General features: G+C 38.4%; 1 protein-coding gene across 1 annotated transcript; it reads right to left on the reverse strand.

The window, feature by feature from the left end:
- Positions 1–800: 800 nt before the first annotated feature.
- LOC140236402 (uncharacterized) lies at positions 801–21051 on the reverse strand. Its single transcript, XM_072316336.1, has 15 exons — positions 20562–21051; positions 19834–19953; positions 18849–18972; positions 17484–17621; positions 16812–17024; positions 14631–14818; positions 13845–13941; positions 12929–13112; positions 11111–11330; positions 9329–10157; positions 8475–8684; positions 7169–7474; positions 5965–6019; positions 3950–4082; positions 801–3232 (listed from the first exon to the last, which is right to left on the reverse strand). Exons 1-15 carry the CDS (start codon positions 20720–20722, stop codon positions 3091–3093), a joined length of 3120 nt encoding a protein of 1039 aa, XP_072172437.1. The 5' UTR covers positions 20723–21051; the 3' UTR covers positions 801–3090.
- Positions 21052–21074: the final 23 nt, after the last annotated feature.

Raw genomic sequence — 21074 nt, forward strand, 5'->3', positions numbered from 1 at the left:
GTGTGACGTCCACTGAAAACCTGCCATTCTAAGACCCATTTTGTTTGTCACTACATGTATGTCCGAAATATGCCAAATGTAAAATACTTATGCCTTGTACGTCTCTTGTTCTGTGTTGTTAAAGTGACATGTGTATAATGAAAAAAACCAAGAGTGAGTGTTTATGTGTTGTAAATGTTTGTATAATTTAATGTACATTTGTGTAAATAAAATCTTACATTACCATACTGAAGAAAAAAAAAATGTATGCCATATTTTCTCGGCTACATATATGTGCTGCTACAATGTCTGTGTGCAAGAAATGTGCATGATAGATGCCATAGAATGTAAGCTTTTCACTTTATATTTGTTGGGAGTGGATGGGTGTAAGGTAGGGTAGAAGTATACAATGTACACTGTATACACATGTATATCTATATGCTGTAAGCTTGTATGTATTCACATATACATTGTAACTATATAAGTACATGTATATATATATATATATATATATACATACATACATACACATTAGTTTATATACACTTAGCAAAAAAAAAAAAGCAAACACTTTTTCAAGTTTATATTTCTCTGAGATATTTGGCTAAAAGTTAATGTATTATATACACCTATTATGAAAGGTAATTCATTTGGTTATCAACCTGCTAGGTCAATAAAAAGGGAAGCTCTACACATGAGTGAACACCTTTATATTTCTCTTTCATGACAGAAAAGTAAAAATTGCAAATATGAACAAATTGTCATTTATGCGCAGGTAAGTGCTCTCCCATATAACAATTAAGAACAAAAGGAAAATTGAACACAATAAGAAAATGAATTTATTTGCAAAAACAAACCTATGATCTGTATCACATTACATGAAGCCCAAAAGATCAATAAAGGCTAAAACTAATGGAGGAGAATTAATTTTCATCAAACTCTTCTATACAAAATTTCAAATCGAACAAGTGTTTACTTTCTTTTTTTGCTGAGTATACACTGTATATGAAAGCAATGACAACACTTTTAATTAACAAAGACTGGACATAACAGCTGACACAAAATCATTACAAGTGATAAGAAATGAATTTAATGTTTGCAATGTCTTACAACATTCACACATAGTTTGGGTTAACATAAAATTCACCGAGCTGATTTTTGGCACTTACATTAAGAACAATCCTCAAAAGTGAATACTGTGGCGAGAAGAGGTGATCATGATTAAAAATACACAGGAGGTCCAACTTTGCTCAATAAAACACACACATGCCAGTAACTAGGTAGTACAAACTGTTGCTACATATATTTGAAACTGTACATTACATGGACATAAAATCAATATAGAGAACCTCTAGTTGGTTCTACACACTACCTATCGAATCGATGGGTATCAATAATTGCAAAAATCTCACAATAATCAGCCTGCAATAATCTTCATAGCGAGGGAGGGTGTAATGAATAGACAAATTAAAAACATATTGATAACAAAACAGCAGACGGACTATGGAACTGGATTCACCGTAAATGTAAAACATTGGTTCTACAAGCTAGGGGGATCCCATAACACGACAAGAGAAAAGACAAATAAAGTAAACCATGCACAAGTCGAAATGCAGAGACCAGAGAACAATCTAATGACTTATGCAAAAGTTGGAAAACAGAAATAAAAAAAACAAAACAAAACAGAAAAGCAAAAAAAAAAATCAGGACTTTTTCACTGCATCAACTTACGTGATTTGTCGACTTACGGGATGCTGGCTTACGCCTAGATTTACTGTACATATAATCACACACTGACATACAAATTAATAGACAGGACGGCAACCTCCTGGATGAGTTTAAAGTCACACTTGGCATGTTGGTAGAGGTAGTCACTCTCTTCATAACATCAATTTCATTTCTTAATATCCAATGTGTACTTTTTATTGGATTATTTTGCTCACCTTTTTATGCCTGTCACAAATACCGTCAACCACATGCTTTGTTTGGGTGAGAAAAACTTTGTGCTTGTGTCATTACTGTTCCTTGTGCAACCCGAAACTAACTAATTAACTGAAGTGACTTACTGCAACATGAATACTTTTGCAAACAGAACCATCTATATCACATCTGAAAGGTGGTAAATCAAATCTAATTGCACTCGGGCTGTTTAAAGGAAAACTACAGGTTACCTTTGGAATGCTAATTTTGAAAACAGCACTGCAGTATCACACATTCTGAGGGCTGAAAGGGCTTTAATACTTTCGGTTGAAATTGGTATTTTTACCTTCCCTGCCATACACATGTGTATGGCAGGAAAGGTAAAAATACCATTTTCAACCGAAACTATGCATATTAATACAATTTGGGAATGATAGTATTTTCCACGAAACCTGCAGCATATTTTTGATAAAAAATAGTACTAAATACTGAATGAAATAAACAGTTGACATCATAGCTATTCATACTTTTACAGGAAATCCCACTGCAGGCAACAAGATTCAAATTAGACAAACAAATACATCCTACAACAGTTTTCAAACATTCATACATGGACTACATGAAATGTACTTTTATTGGCTAACATGTTACTACTAAGAAAGAAAAGAACCCATAACAGGTTGCAAATTTCATAAAGATACTACTGGTACATGCCGACACTTGGTCGAATAGAATTGATATTGGGAAGGCATGTCAATTAGTATTTTTATCTTCAGCACATCTTGTGTCAATGATTTGGTTTGTAATGGCAAATACAATGTGGCATGTTAATGATGGCATAGAGTAATGATGAGGAGGAAATAGTTTTTTTTCTTGTGCTTGCATGGGTTGTCAGCCCTTTCTCATTCAGAGTACAGTCACACAACTCTGAGAACAAGCCCGTCCAGTTTTCAGATATTCACATTAGTTACACATTGACAAAATGATGACGAAAATAGTACTGTAAAACAAGCATAGAATGATAAAAGGTTCTCAGTTTGATCTCCTGTTTCATAAAACAGGGTGGACAACAAAATAAAAGGTTGAAGTGATAAGAACAAACCCATAATCAGCACACTTACCATGCTCTAATACTTAAAGGAATAGAGTTTAAAGAAATCAATGTCTAATCTGCCGACAGTGGATAAGGCATCAGGTGAATATGTTTCTCTTGGTCGTGACAGCAGCCTGCCTTGATAGAAGACTACCCTCCAGTTCTGGAGTAAGGTCACAGAGGCCAGCTGTCTCCTCCGGGGAAGTGGGGGATTTCCCCATTTCCAGTGACATCTCCGCTCTGGAGGGAGGGGTACAGATGTGAACGATGCATTCATGTCAATATCATATGGAGAGGCAGAGCAGAGAAACGCTCTTTAACAGATGATCTATATCATTCGTACAGACTAAAAATTTGATGCACGATTGGAGACATCTATGAGTGCTATAGAAACTACTGATAACAATGTAATAAAACAATAAAAAGTAATAACATTTTTCAGCAAGAGCATGAATGATGTCCCGAATGCATAACAAAACATTACCTAAAAAAACAAATGCAGGGAAAAGAATTTCCAGTTCCACATAAAAATTAATTTTAGTGCTTACGAGTCTTAAAAAAACTGAAATATCACCGAAGGAATGGACACTAAGAAAGTACAGATGTATAGTAATTTGGTGAGTGATCTTTTTTTTTTTTTAAAATACAAACTTACCTATCCATTCTCATGGTGAAATGATAATGATATGGTGGTGATGATTAATATGATAAAGATTTGTGAGGCGAGTTGGAGTGAAATAAGAAACAGCAGACATCTCTCTCTCTCTCTCTCTGTCTTCTTGCAAAATAAAAGAGAGAGAAAGAAAGAAAAGAGGGGATACAACAAAAATGTACCATCTGTTGTCCATGTAACTAAACTACAGTTGTAAGATGTGACACAGAATATCAGTAATCATTACACTTGTGGAAATTAAGATTGCCTTTAAATTTCAAAGATCACGTAGTGGAAGCCCTTACTTTGGTTTGGATCTGGTCATGAAGGCGAGAAGGGAAGTCTGCCCCTTGGGTGTACCGCTGGCAGATTTGTCGCTCGGGCGTCGCCTCTTCGAGAGTCCAGCTACTTTACACTGCCCTAGTAGAGCCGACGGTTCTAGATGGAAGCAAGCAGGCTCACAGATTAGCTTTGAAGCATTTCCCAACATCATTATCAGAACAGACTGCAGCCTGATTGGACTAAAATCTACCTTGTTCCATTTGACAAATTTTCTTCACTGCATGCAAAGCCCTCACTTTCAGTGACAACTACAGTGGAAACTCGATATAACGAGATGGTCGGGACCGAGTCATTTTCCTCGTTATAGCCGATATCTCGTTATATCAGTAGGCATGAAAGAAAGCATAACATAAAGACATTAATTTGCACATGTGGGACTACCCATCATCTTTCAATCAATACTGATAACTTGATAATGTATGTGACGGAATTACTCACTTTTATGGGTAAGAAGATGTTTTTCGCCAATGAAATCCAATATCAAGAATGTGTTTCTTATTAATTGCAGATGTTTGAATCTGTAAATTATATACTGCAGTAGCTTGCGATTGTGTCAAGATCGTCTGTGGATTGGTATGTGGTTGTGGTATGGGTGTGTGGAATATCTATGGTCTGCACAATGCTGTGTGTGTATGTGACACATTCTGTATGTACATTATGACTGCGTGTGTGTGAAGATGGGGAATTCCCTTCGTAGAACGCCAATCACAGCATCAGATTGCCTCACACCTGCTAAACGTCATGATGATGTCATGTATACATATGGCCGTCCCACCACATTTTCTGCATGTATCAGTGTGCGCGCGCACACACACATACACGTACAACATGCGGTGCTAGCTGGAGTGCACTGAAGAAAATATGTGTGTACAAGACAAATTTTGGCGCATCCAGCTTTACAATCTCGGAAGGTGATAGCACAGGCAAAGTAAAGCTTTACCCGAGAACATTTTGCTTTACCTCGCTATAACAGGTTTGATTGGCTATGTTTTTCTTTGTTTGGAAGTCACAAAATTTATCTCGTTATAGCAGTTATTTCGTTATAGCCGATCTCGCTATAAGAGTAGCATTTTACATAGACTTGTGTGGAAGGAAATTTGGGACCGGGAAAATTTCCTCGTAATAACCGATATCTCGTTATAGCAGTGTTCGTTATACCGAGTTTCCCCTGTACTATGATGTATGCATGTAACATGCATTACTCATTGAACAGTCTCCATGAAACTTAAAAGTAGTTAAAAAGCTCATTTGAGGGAAAATTTTTTATAAGCATGGCATCAGATCAGCAAAAATGAACAAGATACAACAGAATTTACACAAGAAAAGAAAAGACAGCATGCACATCATTCCTCTCGCTACTTGAGGAGTGAAGTATAGCCTCATGTTTTGTGTATTTACAGCATGTCTGTACTTCCATGAGCAACTTTGGGTGGTTCAACAAAGTCTGGCACTATTATGGTCTATCATCAGACAATGCATCTGTGAAAATATTAAGCTACAGATTCTTGCTATCAACAGGGAATCTCAACAAAAGTATCAAGCTCCGTGAAAGATGTAAGGACATCAAATGCTCAGAATAGGTCAGTGGAGCAGGGTGCGTACACTGATCAACTTGTCTTGTGGAAGCTTTTGCAACATTCATTACAATATATAAAATGTATGCTTCTATAGCTGGACATGTCATCATAGTGTCATATTAGATACATGCCACTTGACTGACATTACACAAACCAGTGGAGTGGGTTTTGTTTTGTTTCTTTTTTTGTTTCTTTTTTTGTGGGGGTTTTATTTTTTATTTTTTCTAAATGCAGCACAGCAGTACTGTATTGTGTCTGTGAAAGATAGATCTTGATGCAAGCAGTACTAAAATCTTCAGAGAGATACATTATGCACTACAGATAAAGAGTTAAGTGATGCTACGCTAGCAGCCTTGCAAGCACAATGGACAGGGCTGCTAGAACTCACTTTCCTAACTTACTTTTTGATGCAGGGATGCTTGATTTGGGAATGCTTCTGGTTTTCTCCGCTTGGTCCTTTTAGAAGAGAGAGAGAGAGAGAGGAACAAAAGTATTATGATGAGCTGATTTCATTCATAAACCTATGGCCAGCGCAGTTCTAGGTTACCTCAACATCAGTAATAGCTCATAATCAATTATCAAGGTATTCCTTGAAAGGAAACTCAACAAATTTTCTGTTTCGATTCAAGCAGGAAGCATACTGAGCTGACCCTTACAAACATGACTGGGTTGTCCCCCTACCTTGAGATGCCCATGATTAAACAGGAGTTTCATTTCTGTACACTAGACACAGTGTTGAACAAAATGCTGTCTGTAAAAAACAGACCTGGTTTAAGTAGGAATTCCCCTTCACCAGGAAACCACCTTCCTGACAGTTATTTTTGAAAACATGCATCTGCTACGATGCACACTTTCAGGTTCTTTAGAGGGTTTCTTTAAGAAAATGGGTGTAACACCACATCATATCAACTTAAAATGTGTATGGCTGCATGCTTATCCTAACTGGCACAGGCTTGTCAATAGATGGGGTACTTTCAGTCCAGCAGCAAGAAATGTAAACAGACAAAAATTCAAGGCTGCCTTCTCTGATGCTACAGTTTGCTAGACTGCGCAGGCATGACAAATACATCTGTAATGTGATATAATGGCCAAACCCTAACGACATCCTAAACAAAGTTCCATTCTCTTTTACTGTTGAACTCCTATCCTTTCTATCTTCTACAAATTTGGACCAGTCTAAAGATCTTGCAACACTTGATTTCAAAATTGTAGAAAGTAATTGTAAATGAATGCTATGATCCCTGTGAAAATGATTTATTAAATGGGCTCTCATTGAAACAACAGATATGCAATACATTGATATCAATTTTATCATTGTGCAGTTTGACTTCAATCTTCAGTTACAGCAGATACACAGGCCATTAACAAAGTACTTCTTCAGGCTGGGTTAAGTTTTGAAAAAAAAAATGCTTTTACAAGATTCCCTAGCTTTCCTCTGTTTTTGTAAAAATGGTCAAGCATGTATATGTGACATGCAATCAACAACAGCAACATGAAGGGCAAACAAAACCTGTATAAGTAAAACAGACGATAAAATGTGAAGGCAAACAAACAAACCAGATATTTCTGTTCCACACATCACATACTCTTGAGTGACAATCTTACATTTGAATTCCGGGGAGCCAGTAACGTCATGTTTCTCTGTCGCTCCGATGTGGGGGAAGCTGAGACTCGCATCCTGCCTGGGGGAGTGTTCTCGCTCCCTTCGCTGTCTTCCGCCTGCTTCCTCCTTCTCTTTGCTCCAAAGTACTTGGAGGAATTACCCTGACTCGGAGGAGAGTCTTTCAAAGATGCGAGAGGTGATGGCAGCGGTGGTGATGGGGAGGATGACTGGCTGAGACTGATGGCATCAGTGTCTGGGCTGGAGGTCTCGCTACTTTGGGATCCCTCCTGAGACAAGTTTGATAAGGACTGAGGAGAGAATAGACATTAAAAAATTAAAGTATTAAAAAAAATATAATATATTGAAGTTACAAAGACACATGTGGGTAAATTCATTCCATGCACTCAAAAGAGCCGCTGTACGGTATGTCAGTGTGAAAAATGAAAACGAATCATTGTGATAGCAACACGACATAGTGTTACGTAGTTCACTTGTAAATACATAGTGAAATGAGAAGTGACTTTGTTGCGGGGAAGGACAAAACGTCCCAACAGAAGCTGCCCTGATACATATTTCTGGGTAAATCTATGACTTTTGCTTGGATCACAAAAGGAAAAGGTTGTTTGATGATTGCAGAAGAGTTGTATGATGACATCTCCTTGGTCTGCATCATGCTACAGATAACCTTGCAGGCTTTCCCACCTTTGGTGAAGGTGGATTCTGCATGAACTTCTGCCTGCAAAGATTAATCTGTGAGGGTAGGGTATTTTACACAAAAGAGCTGTAAAATTAAAGTATACTCTTCATCTTTTGTCTTTAATTATCCTCCTATGACCACTCAGTAAGGTTCCCCATATGTCAGCTTTTCTTCCTTGTCTTTTTAAGCTTTCATACTTGAAATCAATATGAACATATATGTTTGTATGAAGTGTCTTTACGATTTTTGTAATCTTCACACGAGCAAAATAAATGCTGAAGATAACTTTACCATTTTGCTGAATAGAGCGCATACAAAACCCAGTGTTTAAACTTTAGCATTTCTTCTCTTAAAATGCTAAAAAAATTTTTTGGATAAATGATCTTTAATGAAATATGTGCCTTCCCCCAATATGTTTAAATCGCACATGGACACACACACACACACACACATACAACAAAAAGTATAAGCACTCATAACCCAAATTTGAGAAACAAACATGAAACAGTAAACACTGTCCGGACATTGCAACTGATTGACATATAATTGGTAGTTACGTATCAGAATGGCCAGAATATTATGGATATCAAAGCACAAGGGAAATGGCTCACTCTCTTCTTCCCTGAAAGGCCTGTTCTTCTAATGCCATTGCTGCAGTCATTCTTACGCTTACAAGTGATGCCTCCCTTAACCACCGGTTCATCCCTGCCAGGTGATGACGGCAAGACCAGGCAAGGGAGCGGAGGTTCACAAACGGTCGCCGCCTGGACGGCTGACTGGACAGAGGGACCTTGACTCACACTGGCACTGCTCTGAAGCTCCTTGTGGATAACAAATGAGGCAAATGAGAGCGACTATTTCTGGCATTGACAAAATGTATGCAATTTGCATGGCCGATGAATGGATATTTGCAGTTGATGATTCTTGCCAGAAGAAATTTAAACACACTGCACTTGGTAATGTCAAGTTCAACTCTTGGTAATTCTCAGTATTTCTTGATACTGGTGCTATCTCATTCTTTTAGAAAAGTTTTGCACCAGAGAGAGAGAGAAAGAGCAAGAAAAAAAAATTATCTGTGCTGCTAGAGGATATCTAAGCAAAAATTCTAGGCGCTATTTCAGGCAACATCACATGCGTGTACAATAACATCACCAGACACTTTGGATGAAGGCAAGATTCTACATTTTTATCTCTTGTGGTAAAATGAAGACGTATACGGTACATTGGCAAGGTCTAGGCTGCTAGGCAAGAAGTGCTATTCACTACTGACCAAGCATTTACGAAACTCTCTCTCTCCTATCCTTCCCCCTTCAAACCAACTCCAAATGTGGCCCTGCCATTTTCCTTATTAGGAGGTGTCTGCTTTGTAGACCATGTCTCAGCAGCATCAGGTGTGTATTATTGCCTTGGGATATCAATGTCTGCATCACACATGACATTTGATGAACTGAAATGTCAAACTTACCACTGAATCCACAGAGCAGTTATCTTCTAGATCCATCATATCCATACTGCCCATTGGCAAAGACTGTGGCAAGAATGCTGCATCGGCGGAATCCTGAGAACTGGGCATCTCAAAGGAGTCTCCTTTCCTCAGAGACTCCACACCCGAAGACTGACTCACACTTGAGGAGCTCCTCGGCATCCTCCTGGCTTGGTTGCCCGGTCTGAAGAGGAAGCTGCTGAGGGAGCTCTGTTTCATCGCCTCACCACCCCCCAGCTTCCCCTGAAGCTCCTTCTTGCGGCTCCAGGAGAAGGCGCCCCTTGGTCGAGGGGTACCCTGCCTCTGGCTGCTGGCAGAAGAGTCCAGTGAGGATTGGCTCCAGGATCTGCCCAAGTCCTCCTGAGAGCAGTCCATGTCAGTGACACTTGCTTGACTCTCTTGTGAGTCCAGTTTCAGGACTGGGTCAGAGGGAACCTTGGACAAGGTTGCATCTATGCCACGAGGACGAAGGCGTGGCACATCGGAGCTGGCTTTGAGGATGGGATTAGATGCTGATCTCTGGAATCGTTGGAGTGCATCCAAGCTCTTGGACACATGTGTCTGCCTATGCACTCCTCTAAGAGACACATTCTCATCTCCAACAACAGATTCTGCATCGTCATCGTCATCCTCCTCCTCCTTGGTGAGCCTCTCCTGCTCCATCTCAATGTCTGCAATCCCTTCCAAGAGACCGGAGTTGTTCAGTTGATCGTCTTGATTTTCTTTGTCATCTTCACTGTCATATCCTTCCATCTTGACCCTTGGTGCTTTCTTTGGCTCAGAAGGAACAGGCTTTTGCGAGTTAAAAAACCTGGGTGAAAAATATCACAGATATATTAAAGAGTTTACATAAGTTGGATGCCACTCAGGATTCCTCCTACACCTTACAAGTATGAGAATGAAACACAGGAGTGAAAATGACCATGAGGAAAAATCAGCCATCTGTTGGTCCTTAGAAATCATGGGCTCCTTTGTCTTTTGTATTGGCAGATATTGTAACTGTAAAACATGACTCTTTGATATATTCCTCACTCACCATGTGTTATATGCTTTCGACACATTTTGGCCAAGAACCTTGTATGCTGAGATAATAGTTACTTTCATATTATACAGAAAATATTGGTCTACAAATACTTTGGTGAAGAGGAGAGGACAACTTTATAGTGTCTGCAGAATTGAAAGTTGATTTCAGGTTTTGTAAACTTCCATGACAGGTTCTGTTTAAATGTACTAAATGAAAAGATTTCAGCAAAGGAAATGAAGAAGTAGCATTTGAGTAATATATTTACCTATCTGTTTGTGTGTCTTGCCCACAGAGTTCATTTCATGTGTGTTTACTGGATATCATTTCTTTACCTGAGAAATTTCTTTGGGACACACTAGTTTTGCTCCATAAGGCAACATGATAAATACTTTTCACTACCAAATGAGTTGCCCGGCTTTCACTGGTGAAAGATATGCACAACATTGAATATGTAATGAAATAATCCACTGCTAGACAATATGCCAGAATTCACAAGGATAGCTTAAAATTCATCCAAGGATTATGCAAATTTCAATTGTGATAACATGTGTGACAAATTAGTTCTACCAATGGACATTCATTAATGACTGCACAGTGACAAGAAAATGTGCAAGGTACAGTTGAACCCCTATTTTTGCCATGGATTAAATATAATCTTCAAATTTGACTAAAACTAATAAAACTCAACTAATATTTAAACAAAATGAATTATCGAGATGGAAATAAACCTGTTTGGGTACCTGCTTGTGACCACTTCGCCACTCTTTAAGATGTTTGCTCTCTTCTTGGACAGGATCTTGGATGCAAATCTGTTCCTCTTGGCTGGCTTGGCCGCATCCTTGTCAGGGGTTTCCGGGACAACTACACTGGATGCCATCCGCTGGGTGTGGTTGGACTGCTGGTGGTTGGCATACATATCAGACAGCTGTGCATCGGAGGGCGGGGCCGACTCCTCGACATCTATGATGAAAGATGGAGACACTTGTTTGCTTTATTGCTTTTTAAAGATCTACCTATAACAGGGTCTTATTGTTCCCGTTGAAATGAGTTAGAAATTAGGTCAATCTTTGACATTTTCACACAGTGTTCAGATAGAACTTGCCTAGAATCACAATAGGTAAAGCTACACCATACCCCTCTCGCCCTCCCCCCCAAAAAGAATGCCCAAACCAACATTTTTCCATTTTCTCTCTCGAACAGAAACATGTTCTGAAACAAAACAAAATTTGTAATTTTTTTTAATTCATTTATTTTGTCTCTTTTGACATCTTTAGTATTGTGGTCGTCGTCTACATGTTCCTGTATACTTTCCTTAACCCTAACCAGGCCGGGCTTTTTGGGGTATTCTGTGGCCGAGGGGGGTTGATTCAACCCTCCCCCCCCCCCCCGAGATCTCGGCCGTCAATTGCGCAATCGCCATGAAAATTGGCACGTGCATTACCTGTGGCGTAATCTACCACATTATACAAAAAGACATGGAAATTTTCATCATATTAATTAATTATGCTAATATAAGCATAAAATCATACATTTTGCTCTAAATCAGAAAGTAAAGCTCCTAGAATCCTAATTTCGGTGATAACATTCTTTGTAGCATTCCTAACAATGTACTAAAAAAAAAAATTGGTATCAAACTTAATTTCTTATGCATTTTATTGTTTTATGAATTTCTTGTGTATTACTTTGTTTTTTTACCTTTTGTTTTTATTTTCTTTTGGCTAAATTTATGACAGAACCTTTTTCAAGCATAATTATGCTTAAATTAATTGATTTCAGCCTATGAAAGTGAAAATAATCATATGTTTATGAATAATGTGAGGAAACTCCATTTGCAACGACTTTATACACAAAATCATGTTTGTGAGCCATTTTCGGTGTGACAGGCATGTATAAAAGGTCGTGCACCATCGTAATGGTATACGCAATTTTCGCGAAAATGGTGTTAAAAGATGCGCGAGACTTGAAAGTAAAAAGTCAGCGAACGGCGCGGTCAAAAAATTTCGCGCGGCGGAATAGTCATGAAAAATGTCGAGGAGGGGGTTGATTCAACCCCCTCCCCTCCCCCTTCCCCTCCCCCAGCCTTTTTAGGGTTAATGTGCCTTATATCTATGAAATCCATGCACTCTGCATAGGGTGTGGTAAATCTGTGTACCTGCTTGGGCATGACAACATCTTGCAAAACATTAGGACACTTGTACAATTTCCTCTGCAGGCATTGGGGGTGGGGGGGGGGGGGGGGAAACACAAATTGCCATACCCTGGGACATACATAAATGGCAGTCTATCTTTACATGGAATAATGGAACAGCTAATCCATGTGATTGTCATATCATTCTTTTCTTCTTTTTTAATTCAGGTAGATTTTGTGGATGTATTGCTATAAGTCAGTTTCAAGTATAGCAGCTTGCCATTCATTTCCCAAAACTAGATCAAAACAAGAGTAATGGCTTGAACATGCAACAATTTCACCTCACAATGTCAGCAAGACCCCTTTGCTATTCTCTATGTAGAAACACGTACACTATAAGAATTTTGCATTCTTGTTGTGAGACACAAACCTTCTATCTGCCTCTTCCTGTGGACGACCTTCTGTCGGCTGGTATCAACAGTGACTTCCTTCCCTCTGGTACTCTCGCGGTCTACCGTCTGGACTTGGTCCTCGCGTGCTAGTCCAGGACCTGGCTGGTAGTCCTGGTGCCATATACTCAGCATGTGTCTGGGTATTTTCTTCTTGTCATAGGGCTATTGGTGAAGTTGGAGGAAAATTGTACTTCGTAGTATGCATACAAAAGCAACAGATGAATTTGATGATTCAATTGTCACGAGTATGTTCATATTCTCAGCTGAAAAGATGAACCAATAATATACATTTATTAAGTGCTTGGTACAATATTTCTCAGTGTTTTTAGACATGACATGTATGTGATTTCAAAGATGTAAACTTCATATGAAATGAATCATAACACTGCATTTCAATTTCCTACTCATATAGGAAATCATTGACACTACCTTAAACATATTTGGATGAAGTTTGTACAATCCCAACATGTTGTTGTCATGTACCTGTGTGGAGCAATTTGGAGAATTTCCTGCATTTCAGCATTTACATGTGATGATGCATTTTATCATCTTTGTCTCTGCAAACATACAGGAGTGAAGCATTACTGTGAAGTATGATGCAACCTCTCAAATGATACAAAAATTCTTAGACACTTCTACACAGATAGACATCATAGTCAAATGAATGCCATTCTAGTGATGACAATCATGTCACAACATCAGAATTTTCTTCTGAAAAAATAATAAATTCCAATTAGCATCTGAAAAAAGACATTACAAAAGTAACAGGTTTAGACACACAAGCTTCAAAATGAATGAGGTCTATCTATTATACCAAAGGTCAACCTTATACCACCACTGCATCAAACTTAAAAAAAAAGGAAATGCTGCTACCTCACGTGGAGATGGGCGTACCTTGTCAATCGGTGGCTTGAAGTCCCACATTCTCTCCAATGTGTTGAAGTTGAGGTTTCCCAGAGCCATTTGGTACGCTTCACGGTCTGCATTATATCTGTCAGAAGAGAAAGCAGATGGTCATGGTATCTCAAAGTTGAGAAGTGTCCACAAAATGTGTATGTCACATAGAGTTGGTTGGTCCAAGAAACTGCCTAAATAGTCAACATTTCGTCGGCCGAGGATTAGAAGGGCGTTAAGTTGCCACTAAAGCCATAGTGTTCAAGACACCTTAACGCTCTTCTCATTCTCAGCCGACGATTTCATTTCAACCACTTAGAGTGAAGAAAGAGTGGACAAGTAACAAGTCATGTGAAGAAAAAACAAGGTTAATATTATGTTCTCCATGGCCATGGTAGACCTCTTTGCTTGAAACATAGTGTGCCATGGGATTTTGACCATTTTTCCCCCTCCACATTCTGAGTTTTGGCCTTCTTTCGTCATATCTCGGTCTCCTCTCTTTGTATTGTAGATGCATTGATGTGTCATTCACCCTGTTTTACTACGTCCTAATGTGTTTCTCATCCACACCATGACTGCTGTGACAGATTTTTCGATAGTTTAGTAATCTGGCCTGACATCCAGAGCAATCGTGGTTTGTCATGTTTGACCATCCCATTCCCCTGCGTTGTTTCACATCCATCTTGTTTTGTCTATGATGGCCCAAAAATGACTGCTACGGCTGCCGTGAATGTAATGTAAACCTAGCATCAGGGCGCAAAGATATTCCTTCAGACCATTACTCACTTTCCAGCATACGTCAATGTAGAGGGGCCCACTTCAGGAGTGTATGGGGTCAGAGGTTGTAACCTTTTCAGCTTGGGGTCAAATGCCAGCTGGTAGAGGAATGTGTTGTTGGCTTCCAAGAACCCCTTGAGATACTCTGGTGGCACAGTGAACTTCATCTTCAGCGTTGTGGCCATCCGCCTGACGACCTGCATGCATCAAATAGCAATTGCAAAGACATTATGCTAATGGCGGAAATGCTGAAGTCTCACGTCTTAGTTACAAGATTGTGCACCCATTTATTTGCTAAATTCACTCATGTAATCCGACAAATTCTATTAGTATAAAACATTTATAAGTTTGCATGCACTCACTAGAATAGTTCTTTGCATTTCATGCCATTTTGCAACTCTTAATATTGAGGCCCTTCACTGCTCTTTGTGATACATTGTACTCTTTAACCCTATTCTAACTGGGCTATTTGAGACCAAGTTTTTACTGGGGGGGGGGGGGGGGGTCAATTTGACCCCCCCCTTCAGATCTTGGCCACCGATCGCGCGATAGCCGCGAAATTTTGCCTAAAGATAGAGCTGGATGTCAACTACAAGATTACATGGTCATACAATAGAAAAATATTTCCTTTCTATTTTCAATAAATGAATTATGCAAATTTGTGCATGAAATTATATTTTCACCTATAACTCCATCAAAAAGACTGAAGGATTCCTAAATTTTTGTGTCAGAATTCCGAAAGACATATCAAACAATTATCATGTAAAAAAATAGCGCAATCAAAATCAATTTCTTTTGTTTTTTATTGTTTTGTTAATTTCTTATGTATTTTATTGTTTTTTCGACCTTTTGTTTTTTATTGTCTTTTTGCCAAAATTTGTTGCAGGCACTTTTTCAGGTTTATCTACACTAGAATTGATTAATTTCAATGGTTAAAAGTTGAAATAATCTAATTCATATCAATTGAACCAAAAAACACAATTTGCATTGGATTTGCACACGATATCATAAATTTGAGCTGTTTTCGGGTTGACATGCCTATGCAAAACATTACGTAACTTCAGAACGGTGTACTCGGACGTTGCAAATTTGGTCTCAAAATTTGCGGGAGACTTCAATGAAAAAAGTTGTGAAACGACGCGGCAAAATCTTTGCGCGTTGCGGAATTGTGGCGCGAAACGTCGAGTGGGGGGGGGGTCAATTTGACCCCCCATTTAGAATAGGGTTAAAGCTCTTTATCACTCTGTAACTTACTGTGATGAATTTCTCTTCTTCAATGTAAAAAAAAATTGTACTGTTCAGCACCACTGGCATCTGGAAGTAAATTTTGCATCTCTTTATGCTCGGAAAATTTATAAAATGACAGGCTAACTTTGTTGTAATTAAGACATTCAAGATATGTTGCAAAGGAATGGTGCTGACAAGTTCTCTGCCATGTTGTAGTGTTTCATTTCCACACCCATGTGCAAAACCTGATGACTTGGTATAACTAAGAAACTTATGCTGCATACATCTTGCAGAAAAAGAAAATTTCCTAATTGGTGATATCATGGCTGGAGCTCTTTAAAACATTCCGTCCAGAAATATTAAGCAACGATATGGTAACTTCTCATCATGCAAAATTATTAGAATCAATCATTATTAATATCTTGATACTATGTTTACTCAGCATCATGATCCCTATCATTACAACTGAAAACAATAAAAAGCCAGTTTGTAGTTCCACTTTGCGAATGAGTAGAAACAGGCCATTTGTACCAACAGGCATGCTGGTTTTTAAATGCACTGAAATAAGCATCTGCAATGAAATGATTCCTCATGTCATCCTTATAGATGGTGCTTGCCAGAACATGCACCTGACAGCAACAATGTGTTTATTACGGCTGCCTAGTATTTGGCAATAATAATAATTTAAAAAAAATTAATGCAATCAATGTAAAACAATGAAATGTATGCCTCCCCAATTCTTAATTGAAGGACCATTCTGGTCACCTGGTCTATACATGTTTTCTCTTTGTTTGAACATGAATTCAATAAATTGTTACATTGAGCGAGCTTACGCATCAATTCATTATGTCACTTTGAAAACAACAGAAGTGTCCAACCAAGAAAAAAGAAGGGAGATGTGCACATGAGCTAATTACAAACAGACTCGTTGAAATGACTTTCCAGCAAGATATATCTGCTTGCCTGTGAGATATCTGGATTGTCAGTCAGCTGGAAGAGCTTGCGCGCCTTGCCGATGCCAATGCCCGGCAGAGAGGAGAGGTAGTCGCACCCGGCCAGGATGCACATGTAGCGGAACTTGTCTGGCGTGAACTTGCTGCCGGCCTTCATGGCGCGGTTGAGGCGCGAGGAGTCCACCTCAAGGCAGTTACCGGCCAGGTCCAGCTTGACAATGACCTTTTTGAGGCAAGCACAGCGTTTGTTCAGAAATGCGATATAAAATGAAATTGAAACATGACATTTTCCTTATTTAAAACTTAAATAAAACCATGTTCAAACTCTAATTTACCAAATGGTCTGAATTTTGCTATGATGGCTACAAACTTGTAACTTTTGCCTTTATTTCTAGGAAGAGGTCTAATTGTACTCTCAGGTATGTGTAAATTACCCTCAGGAATTCAGGCCATATAACAAGTCATTTAGAGTTCTTCAAACTTGCTACCCTTACAAAGCCACAGGATTTTTTTTCTTTAAATCGATTTCCTTTGTACCATCTTTCACAAATGGCTGACAACAAATGAAGAATTATGAGTACCGGTGGGTCTTCCCAAATTTTAACATAAAATGTTGTGTAAAGTGCCATATGAAATACCATCTGTGTTAGGAATGGTATGCAGGAACAAAAAAAAAACCTACCTTCTTGCAGCCAAATGCAATGAGGTCAGAATCTTCAGTGATGACGGCTTGGACGAATCCATTCTTCTCCAGATAAGCCAGTTGGGCGTCTGCCTCGTATGGTGCCACTATACAATCCACGTCTAGAGATCGCACAGCCTGCGAGTGGTAAATTAAGATGGTTACGATGAGTGTAATCACATCATCTGTTCATTAATTGGCATGCCAACCTTAAGAACAGAATTGCAGCGTTGTGAGGGCTGGAAAGGCACAACTTTGTGCAAAAACATATTTTTACCTTTTCTGCAATAGACATGTGTAGTACAGTGCACCCCCGTTATAACGAAATGCTCGGGACTGGCAGTTTTCTTTCGTTATAACGAAATTTCGTTATAACCGAACAAATACAATATGTAACGAAAACAAGGAAGCCACGCATATATGATATTATGTTTGTTGAATACTCGTCGTACACTGGAAACCTATGTGAACAATAAAACAATTGGTTAATCAATTTCAGATTATTGTATTACAATATATAATGCAAGTTCCCTCGGAAACTGTGCGTGACACACCAAGCGAACACACAGTGATGTGACACGTTCGCCAATGCAGAGACGCTGTAAATGCCTTGTTCCGCTACGTATTTTCGAAAGCGATCCGCATTTCGTTATAACGGAGTACATTTCTTTTGTTTTTCTTTGTCAGTGGTGCTCGGAAAAGATTTTGTTATAACGAAAATTTTGCTATAACCGTGTTCGTTATAAGCGAATTTTGTACCATAGACTTTGATGGCGATAATTTTGGGACCAGAAGTTTTACTTCGTTATAACCGTGTTCGTTGTAACGGGAGTGCACTGTAATAGGTGGGAAAGACATATTTTCCATGAAATCTGCAATATCTTGGGCAAAAAATAGTATGAAATACTGCAAAAGGTAAGAGTGTGCATTTCTGCATTAGACAAGGAATTAATTTCTGACCCCACTGTGCTGAAGGAATGTCACACAAAAATGTAAGCGTTTGACACATTGCTCACAATCAATTATTTTTGACAAGGCTTTATAGTCTAAAACTATGAATAATAAGGCATACCACTTATCATAAAGATGTACATATGATTTCAAAAGTCAAACATAATCATGGTGTATTTCATGCTTACTATACAACTTCCAGTTAAGAAAAAAAAAAATAACCACAATCTGCAAAAAAAAAAAAAAAATCAACCAAAAACAAAACGCCACAAACATACAGATAAAACATTCAACAAAACAAAATAAATATGATAACAAAAGCATGTCAATTCAAATATACTGTTAATAATGACAAGATCATTATCCAGAAAAGACCAAGCAACTTGAATATAACACTGTGTCCCAATTTCTTACTTTCATGACATCCAGGGCCATCTCAGGAGTGACATTGATACACTTCACAAAGCAGTCACGAGCTTCGCTGGCCTTCCCTTCACGCAGGAACTGACGACCTTTCTTGCTGTAGTTTTCCCTCCGCCTGCAAAACATTGACGAAAGGACATGATCTTATCTAATCACAATATTTCAGAAATAAACAGTATAGATTTTATAAAGTCGTACAGTATAGCTTCAAACATTACCATTGTTTAAAAAAAAAATATTCATTGTAACTGAAGAATATGTAAAAGACTGTGAATATAAACAGATGTGGGGACAAATATGAATGGATGGAAAACAATGAAATTTTATTTTTCTGTTGTCTAACACTGCAGCAATAATTTCACAATATACCCTACTTCCAGTCCTTAAAAGTTCTTTGCTTTTTCTGGGCTATACCAAAAAGCTTGATTCAATAAATAGATCTGGAAATATGTTTACAAATATAAACAGATGTGTGGAAAAATACGAATGGATGGAAACAATGTAATTATTATTTTTTTCTCTGTAGTCTAACACTGCAGCAATAATCTTGCAAAATACCCAATTTCTAGTCATTAAAATTTCTTCTTCTTTTTTCTTGGTGATATCCCACAGCAAGATTCAGTCAAAATGATATTTCTTTCCCATTCAATAAGGGAACAACACAGTTTGTAGTTAGTGAGTTTGCATGTGTTGAGGTGACATTGATAGAAGTCACTGATCCCTATGCAGGCAACACCTGTTATAATGAAGTCCTCCAGACCTGCAGATTTCTTTCCTTACATCGAAATTTTGTTATATGCCAAACAGTTAAGTATATAGGCAATACTTTTGGGACCTGAATTTTTACTGCATTTTAACAAGAATTTTGTTATAACCGTGTTCGTTATAATGGGAATGCACTGTATATAATATATATATATCCAAGAAGATTTTCTGGTTTTCTCTTGATTTTTAATTCTACTGCTTGCAGACTCACTCTCGTCTACTCTCTTCCACTGCAGCCTTGGCGGGCAGATTCTTTCCGTCAAACACCATCACTGGCCTGATGTTCAGGGACTTGAGCATGTTGACATACTTCAGACAGTACCGCACATAGCTGGTTGAAATGGGAAAATGAGAAATGCATTTCAAAAAAAAAAAAGATTGAACAATAAAGAAAATAAGTATATTGATAAACTTCAGACTGCACTACCCTTAGCTACTCAAAATCAGACAATAAGAGATGCATGTGATAGAGAAGTATCATCCAACACAACTTGGTGAATACATACATGTATTAACTATAATATTCATTGAGTCAAGTTAAACATCTATGTACTTTCAACATGAATATGAAGATATCTTCACAATTACACTTCACTTTTAATATCAGGATAGACAACTAGAAAATTGAAATTGATAAAATCAAGACTTTGGGTATCATCATTGTTTAGTGATAGAAAACAGCATCTGCCCAGTCTATGAGATTAATATAATTTATGCTATCAGTAAGACAGCGACAGGTTTCGTTTGCATGGACAACTTAATGATCTTTTACACACACCCAGCACAAATTTGGAATGGATGTGGTTCAAACTTTGTAATGGCATAATCATGTAAATCAAGGGCAGAATTAAAGGAGCTACCCTTAATGCCAGTAAGATAACACCCTTTTGCTTCTCAACAGATAATGACATTACATTACAGGATTTTGCTGGTGCTTACTGATCGGCAGGCTCTCCTTTTGCCAGCTGGGAAGCGCAGGCCACAGCCCCACGGTGGATCCAGCAGTACGTATCCACGGCGACAGTGTAGCCGCTGTACTTTCTGATGTGGATAGGTTCTGAAGCCTCTTTGAGAAAGGGGAGGAGTCCTTGAATTCCCATCTCTGTTTCCTTAAATGTTGCTGACTTGTGGAGAGTTTTTTGGCTGCAATTTTTGAAGCATACAAAGGTAAATATGACAAACAATAAAATGACCTGGTAGTCCTACAGAAATTCAGTACAAAGAATTCTGTTAGACTTGGCGTTTCACACATTACGGTAGCTGTTTAAATCTTGATAGCCATTGTTGATTCAAGATAATCGCTACTATTCATTACTGCTCACTATCCTCTCAATACTGGCTACTACAGTACTAGTCATGGAAAGGCACATCTTGCGTTGGCAAGATTTTCTTTTGGGACAGCCACCCAAAATGAAAACAAAAACATATTCTAACAGTTTTAACAACATACAT

This window comes from Diadema setosum, chromosome 1 (genome assembly GCF_964275005.1).
Source record: "Diadema setosum chromosome 1, eeDiaSeto1, whole genome shotgun sequence".
Lineage (NCBI taxonomy): Eukaryota > Metazoa > Echinodermata > Echinoidea > Diadematoida > Diadematidae > Diadema > Diadema setosum.